At 40.1% G+C, this 16,480-nt stretch overlaps 1 protein-coding gene across 1 annotated transcript; it reads left to right on the forward strand.

Annotated features, from left to right (window-relative positions):
- The first annotated feature begins 14,416 nt into the window (after positions 1-14,416).
- MEE14 (maternal effect embryo arrest 14) lies at positions 14,417-15,730 on the forward strand. The gene is made up of 3 exons (XM_087383240.1): positions 14,417-14,698; positions 14,881-14,954; positions 15,045-15,730. The coding sequence occupies exons 1-3, from the start codon at positions 14,464-14,466 to the stop codon at positions 15,447-15,449; spliced, it is 714 nt and encodes a 237-aa protein (XP_087239366.1). The 5' UTR covers positions 14,417-14,463; the 3' UTR covers positions 15,450-15,730.
- The last annotated feature ends 750 nt before the right edge of the window (positions 15,731-16,480 follow it).

The raw sequence follows: 16,480 nt of genomic DNA on the forward strand, positions 1-16,480 counted from the left end.
AATGTTGACTAACGTGAGTTAAAAGTGCTTAATTAATTGGTTGAGGCGGTCTATTCAAATCAATAAGAGAGGGAGGTGGCTGGGACGTTGCTTGTCTGGAGAATTATTTGCGTAAGATCAACCTCCAAAAGCTCAAGCAGCAGATGTAGTGGTTCATGTCGCAATTGATATTCAACCAAGAGACCTTTGCAAATAATACAACAGACTCTAAGATTGTGGCTCTAGATGCTCTTCATGGGCAAGATTCCAATAGTAGACAAATTCCCAATGTGGTTTAGAAGCACATATCATGAAAAATGCAAGCTGGTTGATTACCGTTTCATTGGTAAAGGCTTCTACCAAGAATCTGGTAATTGTTCGGCTAAGCATGACTGATTGGTGTCGAGTGTTGTTGGATTCAAAGGGAGTTTGGTTTATCATTTTCCTTGGAATGCTACATTCTCTCCAGAGGGAGTTCTCTAGCGTAAATGCCCGCGTAAATGCCCAATATAGGTGCAATACCCAAATCTTAACGAGCCGTTGCAAAGGATAAGGCTCCTGGGCAAGACGACTTCTCCATAGAATTTTTTTAGCACTTCTAGTCTATCTATGGGACAGATCTTGATCACATTTTTGAATGCTTGTTGTCTAGCAGGATGCCTTCCCTACAGCATGAACATTGGTGTAATCAAGTTCATCCCAAAGTCTCCAAATAAATTACTGCCACATTAGTGGAGATCATTGTCAATGCTGAATTGCGCATACGAGATCATGGCCAAAACCATGGCAAACAGAACAAAGTTCATTCTTGGAAGAATTATTCATCCGCAACAATCTGGTTTCATAAATGGAAGAAATATACATGATGCAATTTTAAATGTCCTACGTGCCTCCCCATCCCCCTTGAGGGAGTCCCCCAAACTAATTAATTGAATTTCTTTTTGGAACGTTAGGGCCCCCTTTACGGGGTCCCATTGACAAAGGAGTTTATGGAGACCTCACTCTTGAAGACGTGTTTGATGATAGACCTCACCTCACTCTTGAAGAGGTGTTTGACGATGTTGGCATCTTGAGGTATTTTGGCAAACTGCGTGCTTAAAGTCAGTAATAAAAATTTGATCCTTACCTTAAAAGAGTCGATATTAGATAGGAGGGCACACTGCCCACCGCCTCAAAAGATATTTACACGTAGGACTATCATCCTGGCTTGTTCTTATCCAACGTGCTTGCCCTTGGGTTTCTGAGACGCAGTCTGTGAGCTGCAGTGTGTCTGTCTGTCCCTTGAAAACACGAGTAGCCTGACCCGTCTACGACGGGTTGGAGACCCGCTCTGCTGGGTCTCAAGGTGGGATCTTTAATTTCAAAAGAGAAATTCTGAAGTTCCAACACTGGAACCGCTTGGCTTGGCTCACTCAGTGTAATTTTGTCGAACAGCTTTCCTAAAACCCCCTCTCTGCTTTCATACATAAAAATTTGCAAGATTAAGTGCATAAAATTCATGAATTTGTTTGAATTAAACATGTTTGTATGCATATCCCCTCTCTGCTTTCATACATGGAATTTTGCAAGATTACGTGCGTAATGCATTGTATGCCAATGTAGTGCTAGATTGCAACACAATCAATTTTGGTTTATGGGATACATTAGTTTCAGTGTAAATAAATAAAATTCATGAATTTATTTGAATTAAACACGTTTGTATGCATATCCTCTCTCTGCTTTCATACATGGAACTTTGCAAGATTACGTGCGTAATGCATTGTATGCCAATGTAGTGCTAGATTGCAACACAATGAATGTTGGTTTATGGGATACATTAGTTTAAGTATAAATAAATAAAATTCATGAATTTGTTTGTATTAAACATGTTTGTATGCATATCCCCTCTTTGCTTTCATATATGGAATTTTGCAAGATTATGTGCGTAATGCATTGTATGCCAATGTAGTGCTAGATTGTAACACAATCAATCTTGGTCTATGGGGATACATTAGTTTGAGTATAAATAAATAGAATTCATGATTTTTTTTGAAATAAACGTGTTTGAGTATAAATAAATAGAATTTATGAATTTGTTTGAGTATAAACGTATATGTGCATGCTTCAATAAACACAACAAAATAAGATTTACTTAAAATTAGCATACCTAACAAAATATACGCTCTATAAAAGAGTACTACAAAATCTTACAAATTCATATATCTACATACAGAGTGTCTATATCAGGTCCCCTAAGAAAATAGACTACGTCTATGTCCCACCCCACGCACCACCACACGTGCGCGGCGTCGACCTACGCAAGGCAAAAAGGTCATTTAAGAATTATAATCATTAAATCAAGGAAAATTTAGAATTGTGTCTTAATAATACTCCACATTAATTAGAATACTTACGCTGGCGCACAGGAGTGTGTATGTGGTACATAAATGCATATACAAAGTCTCCGTTCGCCCCTCGATAAAATACATCTGTTCCCATCGGCTCCAGGTACCCAATGAAGCGCACATAGATGGTCTGGGGACTATTATTCCCAGCAAGACGCTGAGAACTCACGGCAAAATATCCAAGATTGAGACGTTCCACCCCATCATACGCTGGACCGAGGAGATTCATTGCAAAACTTGAGTCGGGAACCGCCCTAAAGGAAAATAATATCATGTTTATTCACTTATATATGTAACCTAAGTAGCTTTCACCTATATGAAAAAAAATAATAAATAAATAAATATATATATAGGTTATCTACCCAATAAAGCTCTCCAACTCCAAGATGTCAACCAATAGCTGGGCGCGCACCCCAGCTCTCCAACCATCGGGATCTGTATATTCCTAAAGGTAAATGACTATACTATTAAATAAGTCAACTTAGCAACTGACTACTACACAATTATGTACCTGCTACCTGTACAGTTGTCTCGGTGGTGAATGTAAATGACGCTGCCATCCTATCATATCATATTACAATAACAATACATATCATATTACAGTAACAATAGATGTGTCAACATAAATATAGAGAAGAAATTAAAAGGCTTCACCAAGCCACAAATTAAAAAGAAAATTAGTTATAGTACATTTGATAATCCATAATTTGAAGAAAAAATAACAATGCGTGAACCCATAAAACTCACAAAAATCATACATTGTCAAAATTCTAGAGACGACATTGTTTGAATGGAATATGAAATGAGCTCATGAAAATTATACAAAAATAGTCATCACCAATTTTTAATCCACACTTCAAAGGCTTACAATTGATAGACCTTTGATTGCCTAAAAGAACACAACGATACAAAAAAGACTGTGAAAATTTATCACCCACCAAAGTCTGAAGAGGCTTTCAAAGAGCATTGGCATACTGCTAGGTTCTTCTTGATGCCAATTGTAAAACCTCTTTGTATACAACATTTGTGGTACAACTCATTTCAGCATCCTCATCACTAACTCGATCCACACTCTCTGGAAGGAATACTTTGACTGCATTTGATGATCGGACACGCGAGAAAGCCACGTATAATTGCCCGTGACTAAACACCGGTGTCGCCAAGTATAAGCCTAGGATAGACATTGTTTGGCCCTGTGCCTTGTTTATCGTCATGCCAAATGCTAGCCGAACAGGAAATTGCCTTCTTCTCATATCGAATGGAAGTTTCAAGTTACTGGGAATGAAAGTTACTCTTGGAATGAACATCCTATCTCCAGCATTGGTACCAGTGATAATCTCAACTTCCAATACCTTCGTGTGGAACTCTTTGCATATCAGCCGAGTCCCATTGCATAATCCTTGTCGAGGATTTAGATTGCGCAACAAAATGAGAGGAGCATTTTGTTTCAAAACCAGCCGATGAGGTGGGTATCCACCACCAAGATCGAGTGTGTTAAGATACTCTACTGCATACAAAAAAGAATCTCCACATGAGCTCTCTACTGAGTCTGCACTTAGATACTCCTTTTCCTCGCCAGGCATTGCCTTTAGTGCAGTAGCATTGACTGCATCAACTTCAAGGTTTCGAGGTGCGAGAATAGCGCGGTCTCGAAAATACGATGCATAATCCACAACCCTTGTAAGTCCTGTATACACCCACTCAATCAGACCTTCCATAGAGTTTGTCCTTAAAAGCATCTTTGATGGGATTGCAACAGTGTCTTCTCTTATATGCCTGCTAGTTCCATTTCCAATATCTAACACCCATTGTATGAATTCCTGCTCTATTGAATTATCACCTTCCTGAATAACCCGCATATTCTGTACCAGCTTCAATACCTTGATGCATCTCCAAATCCTTGAGTGGCACAATGTAGAATTGACAATATCTTCTCGTCTTGCCTTGGGAATAACTGGCAAGACCTGCCTAAAATCCCCCCCTAACAACACCACCTTTCCACCAAACAGTTGGTCATTTGACATGATATCTTGCAGCGTCCTATCCAGTGCCTCAAATGCGAATCGATGAGTCATAGGTGCCTCATCCCATATTATCAACTTTGCTATCTTCAGAACATCTGCAAGATGACTGTTAACCTTTATATTGCAACTGCTGGTGGCATCCAAATCCAGTGGTATCTTGAACCGCGAGTGTGCTGTGCGTCCATTACTTAGTAACAACGCTGCAATCCCAGAAGAAGCGCATGCTAAAGCGACATGCCTCTCCCCACGCAACCTAGAAAGCAAACAATTGTATAGGAAAGTCTTTCCAGATCCTCCTGGACCATCAAGAAAAAACATCGCACCAACATTTGCATAGACCGCTGCCAGAATCTGATCGAAGGCAGTCCGCTGGCAATGATTTAAGGTACTTTCCATCTGTTGACCAAGTCGTGCCTCACTCTCAAAATCAAACATTCTTTCTTCTTGCAATAGAACATTTGTAGCTGCCAATACACATGATCTATCCAAGGTAGGCAATCCATCAAACTCTACCAACCTTCTCCCATGTTGTTGGAGAATATGCTCCAAGTGCCATAGAGCCTCCTTCCGTGCCAATCCACGACGGTCAACCATACTTGATTCGAATGCATGGAAGAAATCATCCGATAGATCGTCTGAGAATCTTTCCCACAAAATTCCTGGAGATGTTGGCTCACAAAAAATCAAAATTGCAACAAAAAGGTGCCTCAACTGTGTGCTATTTTGATGTAAAACGGCCTCTTGCATGCAGATAAACCATTCCTCATCACTTTCCAATAACCCTCTAGCTATACATGCTGCCTTGAAAGTAGGGTAAACTTGCCCATCAAAAGTGCGCAAGTCATCAAAACACTTACAACCCTTGCAAACGTTAAGTAGCATACGCATGAAATATAATTCACCAGTAGATGGAGAAATGTTATACATCCGACCAATGCTATTGCCCTGCCTTCTTCTAGACCACTTTTTATTGGATTTGTTCCAAACCATCTCGCATGGAAAGTCACTGTAAAGCAAATTATCTGCATCATGTTGCAATCGGTTGTAAGTGAACCATTCTGTGAGGCTGGTCTTTCTGTTCTGTTCCCTATCGACCACATTGTGCAAATCATCATCATCTCTGAATATCACATTATTCAACATCGGAAGATGGACTTGCAACCTTTGTACATCTGGCTTTTCATCATGCATATCATACTCATAAATGCGCCAGCATGCTTCTGATGCTGATACATAACGTGAATCTAGGTAATAGTTTATCTCATCAATTCCACAATCAACTGGGTTGTGTAGTTGTCCTTGTCCTTCCACACGATTTATCTGCATCCTGATGGTTGCTCTGTCATGTCCCTTATACACGTATTTATATAAATACTTGACTGCAGTAATTGTGGAACAAATTTCAACGTTGATATGTGCCTTGTACTTCATAGAGAGGAAAGGATTGAATGGCACAATCCAACGATTATCCACTATACCCTCTTTCACCCGTATCTTTCTACCATCATCTCGACGCATGTAGATAGGGTAACCATCGTTACCCACCACAGTAGACTGAGAGAAGGGACGTGGATAGTGACGACTACATTTGCCATCAAACATGCAAGGAGCAGAGACATTAAGTACACCACATGGGCCATGAACATTGCATTGTGCAATAATCTCATGCAACTCAGGGAAAAGGGTTTTATCTGGAACTTCTGCACATACCAATTGATCATAGTGACCAACCTGAGTAGGTTTGAATGCACCTTCCAAAATCAATAGTATGTGTGAGTGTGGAAGACCTCTCTTTTGAAACTCAATCACACATACGTACCCAGCAACTTTTCCAAACAAATCATGCTTTATAATCGACTGTATCAGATCCTTGTGTTTTTGATAAAATACACGGGTTGTCAAATCCGGGCGATCTTGTGCTCTTTGACCTGGCAACAATCCTTCAGATATTTCTGACCATTTTGGGTTGCAGGTGAAGGTAATAAACAAATCTGGTTTACCCTTTTTTCTCACAATTGCCATTGCATCCTGGTATAACTGGCACATATACCGCGGTCCTCCTGTAAAAGAGGATGGCAACACAACTCTATGTCCGACAGCATTGCCCAATACATTATGGACCGCATCAGCTGCGTTTAGCATGTCCATCAATCCTTGATAAACTTCTGCACGTAAAGAAGATTGATTGTTACGTATCCACACCAATCTGGACTCTTCCATACTACTATATGCATCAACAATATATTGTTGCAATAATCTCCCCCCTTGTAGAAGGCACGCACTTGTATCAGGCCTTACCTGCAGACGGTACGCATAATACTGTCTCTGTGTCACACAATTTTTCCTTTGTACATCATGTAATGATACGTGAGTAGGAACATCTCTATAAGGAATATATAAATGCCATCCATCCTCCCCTCGGGGAAATAGAAGAACATACATGAGAGACATGTATGATCGATGCAAATTTGATATTCTGGTTATCAATCCATTGCGTCTTAAAAACTGGATGTCTCGATTCCCAACATCAGAATCATCCCCTTGCCCTGGCATGATAGCAGCAACCTCGCTAGCTATTGGGACCAAGTACTGTCTTGAGGTTGACCGGCTCTCACAAATTACCATCTTCAAGTTTGCATGTGGATTTCTTCTCAATACTTCCCCCACAGCAACCAGTGCATTGGCATACGGATTGCATTCATGCATCATCCTTTGCAACAATTCCAAAATGCCAAGATTCAAACCAGGCATCCCATCCAAACGGTTTTGCAACTCATGATCTGTATCATGGACATATAATTGTGCAAACCGTGGAAGCTCCTGTCTAGACTCATCAGGTAGCAAACTCCCAACACGATGATACACTGTGCCGTGAATCCGAAAATTATGTATACCACTATTCCCAGAAAACATTTGATCAACTTGGGCTCCCAATGAGGCAAACGCCATGACACTATTATAGGCTCTTATATTATCCTTAAATGATCTGCTTCTAGCGTCACTTCCATGAAGTAGAACTTTTAAAATCTCTGGTGGATCTTCCAATGGCAACAATGACACACGGCCAACTTTACAACAATACTTTCCCACAACCCGATGCATACTTCTGGTCTCTTGCTTCCACAATTGAGCATGACAAAAACTGCATATGCAATCCATACCTCCAAGTGAATGAACAACAGGACTATTGAAAACCAATGGATACAAAGATGGGTGCCCTATGTCATCCCTTAATGGAAATCGATGCAGGATAGATAGGATCCCCCTAGACCCTAAACATGCATTCCTATTGCTGCCAACAACATGCTCTCGTGCCCTTGATTGCCCATAATCTCTAACTGCATCCAATTGAATTGTTGTACCTATTACTGGAGCATCTATTGTATTTCTTCCCCCAACAACACAATGCTGCACATTCGGTGCACCATTGGGGCAAAAAGTAGATTCTGCTGGCTCTAGAAAGTGAGAATCCATGCTTGCATGTGGCTGCACTCTCACACTTCTAATTGCAGTACAAAAAACATTCCCTTCTCTAAGACTATCAGCAAACTCCGTACTCATACATTCCATAGTTGTACTTGTACCTTGCTTTTTGAGCATTGTTCTCTGCCTAGCAACATTGCGACGTGCCTTACGTGTTGAACGCAATAAACTTCTCTTATCAAGAGAAGTTAAATTATCTACATTCCATTGTATATCATTATGTCCCTGCATTTGATTATGTTGTCTGCAATGAACAACCTCTACAATTGGCTCCATGTGTCTAAAACCTTGTTTTTTCAACATTGTTCTCTGTCTGGCAATACTGCGACGCGCCGTGCGTGTTGAATCCCATAATTTTCTCCTATGACAACTTGTTTCTTTTGCCATTGTCTGTTTATGAACAGAACTATATATATCTTATTCTCTCTCTCTCTCTCTCTCTCTCTCTCTCTCTATATATATATATATATATAAGGTTTGGGATTTATGGCATATAAGGCAAAGGATTAAATTGTCAATCAAATAAATGGAGTGTACATGGACTCATTTGGTAGAAGTAATGATGCATGCCAAATGGAGTCAACTAATAGAAATATTCATGCATGCTAAATGGAATGCTTGACAATGCAAAATGCAAAAATAGCCTATAACTTCCTATTGTAATTTCGTAGCATGAAGCTTTCACCTTTTCGCTTAAGATATGCATCCATGAAACATATGTAGGTGTAAATGCTTTGTGGGTATGAGTGCATGCACATGAGTGCATAATTGCATGCATATATGTGTAAATTCATGCAAACATATGTATGGAAAGACTCAATGCCATGTATGTAGATGCAACCTAAAGAATATGATGATCAGACATTCTTGTAACATGTATTCTAGTAAATACAAAGATTGGGAACTAAGATGAACAACATAAGGGTGTGAGTACATGAACATGAGCAATATATGTAGGTAAGTTGTGTGTATGTATGTATCTACATGCATGACATACGCTAATATCATAATTAAATATGTACTCAAAAAGAGAGCACATTAAATAAATGTATCTGAAGGACTTAGGATCATTCAAGGTTACTCACATATATTTCACTCATCAATCTTTCTTCCTTACCTTCCATGACATATAACGATACTCCATCAATTGTAGCTCATAGATATCCATGTATTTCTATTTACATTAATTTGACTTACATTGCCACATATATCAAATAAAGATAAGAAAGCTCAAAAAAATTTATTATTGCAATTGAAAACCAAATACAGAAGTTTTGTGTGGTAGGCACAAAAGGCTATCCTACTAAATAACTTAAGATTGACCCCAATATGCAAATAACATAGAAGAACTTTGCGATGCTTTACAAAAAGCAATATAGAAGTCCCAAAACCATCTCAATTTTCATGAGCTGTAATGCGCTCCAACTTACGGCTCATCCTTGTCATCAAGGCTGTTAGCCTCTTCAAACCAATTTTGAATGTTGACACCTCGGTGCACAATAGATCAACTTGCTCTTTTAGCTTGTCAACTTGCAACCTACATCCTCTATCACATACTACTGAGCCTTCTTCACCCCCCCCTAAAAGTTGTCGTACATATTGGTTCGTGTCATTTACATTATTCTCAATATGAGCAATCCTCTCAATGAGAGTTTCAGAGGATGCACCCCTACCCTCTGTTACCACTCCATCATTTTCAGGATGGACTTCTCTCCATAAGGATGTTAGATATCTTGTATTCATAGCATTCACATCACCATTATGCTCGCATACATTTTGAATGGACTTCAAAGGACGCATAATAGAGAGACCATATCGCCTTGAAGATGACAGACACTTCCTTGCATACTTTTTTGCACGGGTGGAAGGTCCTGCACGGGTGGAAGGTCCCTCCCCTCTAAGACGTTTCATTATAGCAAAAGTGCGATGTTCATGGATGGACTTAACAGTAACACCATTTTGTTTGGCGAAGCACTTAGCTGTCTGATTTGTCCCACCAGTGGAAGCCCTCGCTCTTGCCACTCGTTTCATTGCACGAAGGCTTCGTCGTTCATGAAAAGATGACACGACAATGTCAGAAATCGTAGAACTCTCTGCCCTTGCAACTTGTTGCATTTCACACACACTTCGTCGTTCACAAAAGGACGGCACCACAATGCCAGAAATTTCCTCTTCAATGTGGGGAACAATGGCAGAAGTCATCCTTGCAAACTGCGGCCGAAACAAAATAGAAACACATTTTTAGGGATGTATATTGACTCATTTGTCAAACTGCATTAGACTCAAGGCTTTAAAGATTGAGACAAATCCTATACATCTATCAAAGCCTCCTACATTGGATCCTTAATTGATGCTGAACTCCCTATTGAAGAAGGGCATCTCCTTTAAGCTATGATGCAAGCTACACCATTTTGCAAACGCTTCTTCTACCTCCCATCCTCATCTACAGGGACATTCCCAAGGTCTACATGCCCCCCAACAACGTCCTTCTCCCTCTCACCCCTCCTGACAGATTTGGCAACCCAAACCTGCTCTTTGAGCAACATCATGGCTTTCTCATCAACAGCCACAAACAAACTTTTCAACCCTACTACCTTCCCCACGAATCATCATGCACCAAGTCTAATTACCAACACTGCCTAAAATTTATGGAACGCCCACCACCATTGGCTTTGGACACATTTCTATCTATTCCTAGACATCTATCAAAGTCTCCTATATTGGATGCTTAATTAATGCTGAACTCCCTATTGAAGAATCTTCATCTCCTTTAAGCTATGATGCAAGCTATATTGATTTACAAACGCTTCTTTTACCTCCCATACTCATCTACAGGGACATTCCCAAGGTCTATATGCCCCGAACAATGTCCTTCTCCCTCTCAATCCTACAACCCAAACCTGCTCTCTAAGCTACATCATGCCTTTCTCATCAACGGCCACAAACAAACTTTTCAACCCTACTACCTTCCCCACGAATCATCCCTCCCCCCCCTCCTCTCCCCCCGAAATAAATGCTTCTCTTTTTGCTTTCTCCTTGTGGTGCAACTACTCTTGAACTCTCCATCACCTCTCCTCACCATCACCTTCTTGCCCATATGGGATTTACTGCCTCAAGGAATACACCTTATTATTTCTCACCATTAGCCCCTAACCTATTGCCCTACATTATAACACATTCTCAATGAAGGTTTGTCCTTATAAAGTATAAGAAATGTCGATCATTATTGCCCATTTCATGCATTTTTTTAAAGATATGGCAATATGTCAAACATACATCCCTCCCCCCCCTCTCCCCCCGAAAATCTAGAGACCATACTAAAAAAAAGCCGTTAAAAATATTATTATCTAAAAATGCCATAAATGTTTTTGTTTTAAAAACATATTAAAATCTAAATCTCTCCCTCTCTCTCTCTCCACATTCAAGAACATGTCCACATATTAATGTTTTCATAAGATGTTTTCAAAACAATAAAAACATGTTCTTGAATGTGGAGAGAGAGAGAGAGAGAGAGAGAGAGAGAGAGAGAGAGAGCATGCTAAAAAAAAGACTATGCCTTGTTCCCAAGGAGAGCTCGATCGATTCCGTCCGCTCGAGGCAAGATTCCGTCTGCTAGAGGGAGAGCTGGCACTTCAACTGGGCAGCTGTCAATAAAACATGTTTGCATAACATTAAAAAAATAACAATTATTATTGAAGCAAATTAAAAACATGGGGTCTATGGTTTTTAATGTCTTAGCAGAGCATGCTAAGGCATGCTCTGCTAAGACATTAAAAATATTAGTATCTAAAAATGCCTTAGCATGCTCTCTCTCTCTCTCCACATTCAAGACATGTTTATGGTATGTTTATAGTACGTTAAAAATATTAGTATCAAAAAATGCCATAAATGTTTTTGTTTTAAAAACGTATTAAAATCTAAATCTCTCTCTCCCTCTCTCCACATTCAAGAACATGTTCACATATTAATGTTTTCAAAAGATGTTTGCAAAACAATAAAAATATGTTCTTGAATGTGGGAACATGTGAATGTGGGGACATGTTCTTGAATGTGGAGAGAGAGAGAGAAACATGTTGAAACATTATTAGTATTAATTATTATTATCAAATTGATTCATTAAAAGCATCTTTAAAAATAGTATCTTAAAAACATAATAAATTTCTCTTTTAGATTAAAAATAGTATCTTAAAACCATACTATAATTATATTTAAAATAATTATAAAAATATATTATTAAAACGTTGAAAATAGTATCTAAAAATGCCATAAATGTTTCTAACATGGTAAAATCTTATAAAAATATATGATTAAAATCATCTTGAAACATGTTTTCAAAACATTAGAAATATTAATTGCTTCATTAAAAACATCTTAAAAATTAGTATCTTAAAAATTAGAAATTTCTATTTTAGATTAAATTTATTATCTTAAAAACATACTATAATATTATTATGTTAAATGATTATGGAACTAATATGATCATAAAATATCTAAAAATTTCTCTTTTAGATTAAAAATAGTATCTTAAAACCATACTATAATTATATTTAAAATAATTATAAAAATATATTATTAAAACGTTGAAAATAGTATCTAAAAATGCCATAAATGTTTCTAACATGGTAAAATCTTATAAAAATATATGATTAAAATCATCTTGAAACATGTTTTCAAAACATTAGAAATATTAATTGCTTCATTAAAAACATCTTAAAAATTAGAAATTTTTATTTTAGATTAAATTTATTATCTTAAAAACATACTATAATATTATTATTGTTATATGATCATAAAATGTCTAAAAATATATTATTAAAGCATTAAAAATATTAGTATCTAAAAAGTGCCATAAATGTTTTAACATGCTAAAAAATGCTATTAAAACGTTAAACATATTAAAATCTCTCTCTCTCTCTCTCTGTTTCACTCTCTCTCTCTTTCTCTCTCTCTCTCTCTCTCCACATTCAAGACATGTTTATATTATGCTAAAAATATTAGTATCTAAAAGTGCCATAAATTTTTTCATTTTTAAATCAAAATCTCTCTCTCTCTCTCTCTCTCTCTCTCTCTTTGTTTTTATCCTCTCTCTCTCTCTCTCTCTACATTTTTATCCCTATCTCTCTCTCTCTCTACGTTTTTATCCCTATCCCTATCTCTCTCTCTCTCTACATTTTTCTCTAGGGATAAAAACGGAGAGAGAGAGAGCAAAACGTAGAGATCTCTCTCTCTCTCTACGTTTTTATCCCTATATCTCTCTCTCTCTACGTTTTGCTCTAGGTATAAAAACGTAGAGAGAGAGAGTAAAACGTAGAGAGAGAGAGATAGGGATAAAAACGTAGAGAGTGAGAGAGAGAGAGAGTTTTTAAAAAATTATCCTAAAAACGTAGAGAGTAAGAGAGAGAGAGAGAGAGCATGCACTGATGTAAAAAGAAAGACTATGCCTTTTTTCCAATGGAACATAGGAGAGCTTGATTGATTCCGTCCGCTCCAACCAAGATTCCGTCTGTCAAGATGTCAAGAGACTCCAGAAATCTGTCAAGATGTGGAAGGGGACGATCACTGTCAGGTGGGTGTCGGAAGAACAGAGGGCACGTAGGTGTCGGAAGAACAGAGGTGGCGCGCGTGTTGTCAGGCGCGAGGTGAAACGAAGGGGAGGCGAATCGGAGTTAGAACGGAGGGGAGGCGGGAGTCGGAACGGCCATGGACGGAGTGAGATGGGGAATTTGGAGGAGGTTGGAGCAGGGGCGGCGAAAGTGGAGGAGGTTGGAGTGAGAGGCGACTCTGAAGAGCTGGAGAGTGCCCAGGTGGGTTGGCGCGCCGCGCAGTCGTTCAAAACCCCGCCGCCATGCATTTACAGCACAGTGCACCTGCAACAGCCGCCAACCTCGGGTCCTCATGAATGATACCAATCCGTGCACCCTCTGTGCACTGCCTCCACGATGTCTCTCTGCTCCCACGCTGGGCGACGCCATGTGGCAACTCGAAGCCTCCCTATCCTCCACGCCGCCATGCCACCTGGTGTTGCTCTCGAAGTTCACGTCATGCCCCATCTAGTCTACCTGCACTCTGGTCCGCGCAGTGTCTGGCAGTCTGCCTCTGCCATGCATCGATTTTCGCGCGCGGTGCACACTGCACTGCAAGCTCTGCAAGCTGACGCGATGGCTCTGGAAGACTGCGTGTCCCTCGCTGACGGCCCCTCGCATGGTGCCACGTGTGCAGCCAGAGTTACTCCAGCCGTCGCCCCATTTACTCCAGCCTCTGCCACTGACTAATCTGCCCCCACTCTGGTCCGCGCAATGTCTGGCAGTCTGCTGCCTCTGCCAGACACTGCCTCTGCCAACCCTCGCTGCGTGGTCGCCATATCCCCGAACCTCCCGCGAGCGACCATATCCCCGAGCCTTCTCTGCGTGGTCGCCATCTTTTATATCTCTAATTAATCTCTCCACCCCTTCCGGACCTCCCGCGAGCCTCCCTCCTCTCACCGGACCTCCCGCGAGCCTCCCTCCTCTCACGTACGGGATACTTCGCCGTAAGAGATATAAGAGAAGCTTTCTCAAATTTTAAGCTCAGTTTCTTCGTCTTTTTCCATTTTCATGGCTCTGTCTCCTTGTCCCCTCCCCCTCCCCCTCCCCCGTACCCATGCGTTTCCCTTCCCTTCTCCCCGTCCTTTCCCCCCTCTTACCTTCTCTCCCCGCATGTCTTCTGACCCTCCCCACCCTCCTTCGAGTTCCGCTTCCATCCCCCAGATGGAGCCTTTCAACCGTAGCCGCCTCAGTCGCTTGATCCGCGAGCCGTCTCTGTTGGAGAAAGCTGAGCACGCTCTGTCAGGTGTAGCAGCCTTCTCTGTTTTTGAATTGTGTGCAAGTATCCGAAATGGGCACAGTTCTGCATTGATATTTTTCTGACAACGTTAGAATGGATGAGAATTCCGGTCGGATTCCGAACGGATAGGGCTTTTTTCAGATTCTGGTCGGATCCGAGTGAATTCTTAGAATTGCTTCTTTTTGTAGATCGGTGTATGATTTTGGAGGGCGACGACGCATATCGATGTTGGGAGGCCCTTTTCGAGTTTGAGAACTTAAAGGTTCACTCCAGTTCGTCTGTTGGCCTTTCTTTGGCATGGCTTAGCCCTTGACCATCTTAATCACGGAGGTGACTTCTGTCCTCTTTCCAGGAAGAGTGCAAGGTACAGTGCGATGTCGCTCCATCTGCCGAACGGCCAACTGCCTGTCGTCCGCTAGAACGCCTGGAGAGCTTGGTCAGGCAATCAAATGGGGTTGCGTCGCTAATCGACAACGTGAGAATGCTGGCCAAAACCACGCAGATGCGCAAAGCTGCTCAGGTAGAAGGCCAAGTGGAAACACCTGCAACTGCAACGGAGGTCTCTCTGAATGATACCGACGGGCAGGATAGTGGGAGGCATGTTTTTCCTGAGCCGGGATGTCTACCGCCAACTGAAGAAGAATTGGAGCTGGAAAGGAGCGCCATGATGCCAGAATCCCCTTTCACGAGAGTCTTGAGGAGGATGGGCTCCCCTTCGTTATGGTTTACGCAACCGCCAGACCTAGAGACTGCATGAAAATGTTTCGTTGACGATGATACAGATCCTGTCGGTTTCACTTAGATTTCTGTTTCAGCAGAAGATCTGCGAGCGAGCTGGTCGTAGCGACACGATCCTTCCCGTGAACGATTGTTTATACACAGGTTTACATTTGTATTTACCCCCCTTTTTTCCTATTTGTAAATACGTGATCTCTAGAATCGTAGGTTGCCTTGCTTAAGCTCCTCTTTTTTGGCAATGGTCCATTGCTTGCTTTTTGCTTTAAGGTGTTATAAAACAAAACTCTTATAATTTCTATCTCTACATTGAGATGCTTTTTTTTTCCCCTTTATTACGAAATTGAAAATACAAAAAGGAAATGAAATTGGCCTCGTGTTTCATAAAGGTAACTAAATCTTAGTTACAAACTAGGTTGACAATTGAGATGGATATTTTTAGTTTAAGAACTAATGAAATAGAAGGCTATTTTGTAAATTAACAAGGGTGCATGTATGCACGAAAGCACTTGTGCGTTTTACGGGTCTTTAGACATTGTCGATTGTTTAGTAAGAAATAATAAAAAAGAAATTTTGAGGACTCTCAAAATCCGTTATGCTTTGCGAAGGTTCTATAGTTATTTACATGCTCACATTGACTCATTGCCTTTATTAAAAAAAAACTATAATTTAAAACTGAAAGGTAAATTGGCGTTATTTTTCCTTAAAGGTTTTACAAATGATACTTAAAAAGTTTTGATGAAACTTTTCAGGGTTTTGTTTGGCTTATATTTAGTAAATAAATCCAGTAGATGATAATCTCTTCACCGGTAGGCATAAAGGTTGTTAGGTAAGCATAAAGCTCTTTCAACAAGAAAATATAAAATTTTAAATAGGTAAACATGCTTTTTTAGCAAATGGTTTTTTAAATAGCAAATTTTTAATAAAGGCAACAGATTTAATGTTAACAAGCGTATCGGCTTTACCGCCTTGTTCACAAACAAATATGCGAGACTTGGATGAGCACTCGAAAAGCTTGAAGTGACTTGAAGACTTGTAGTCGGACGAAAGTGA

This window comes from Dipteris shenzhenensis, chromosome 12, assembly GCF_047967505.1.
Source record: "Dipteris shenzhenensis isolate YYH24624 ecotype China chromosome 12, Dip_SZ_1.0, whole genome shotgun sequence".
NCBI lineage: Eukaryota > Viridiplantae > Streptophyta > Polypodiopsida > Gleicheniales > Dipteridaceae > Dipteris > Dipteris shenzhenensis.

Bases quoted from the DNA above. Each gene is read 5' to 3' on its own strand.
- MEE14 (XM_087383240.1), top strand. From the start codon at position 14,464: ATGGCTCTGTCTCCTTGTCCCCTCCCCCTCCCCCTCCCCCGTACCCAT. The intron at 14,699-14,880 runs GTGTAGCAGCCT...TTCTTTTTGTAG, and splicing joins AGCTGAGCACGCTCTGTCAG to ATCGGTGTATGATTTTGGAG. The intron at 14,955-15,044 runs GTTCACTCCAGT...TCCTCTTTCCAG, and splicing joins TCGAGTTTGAGAACTTAAAG to GAAGAGTGCAAGGTACAGTG.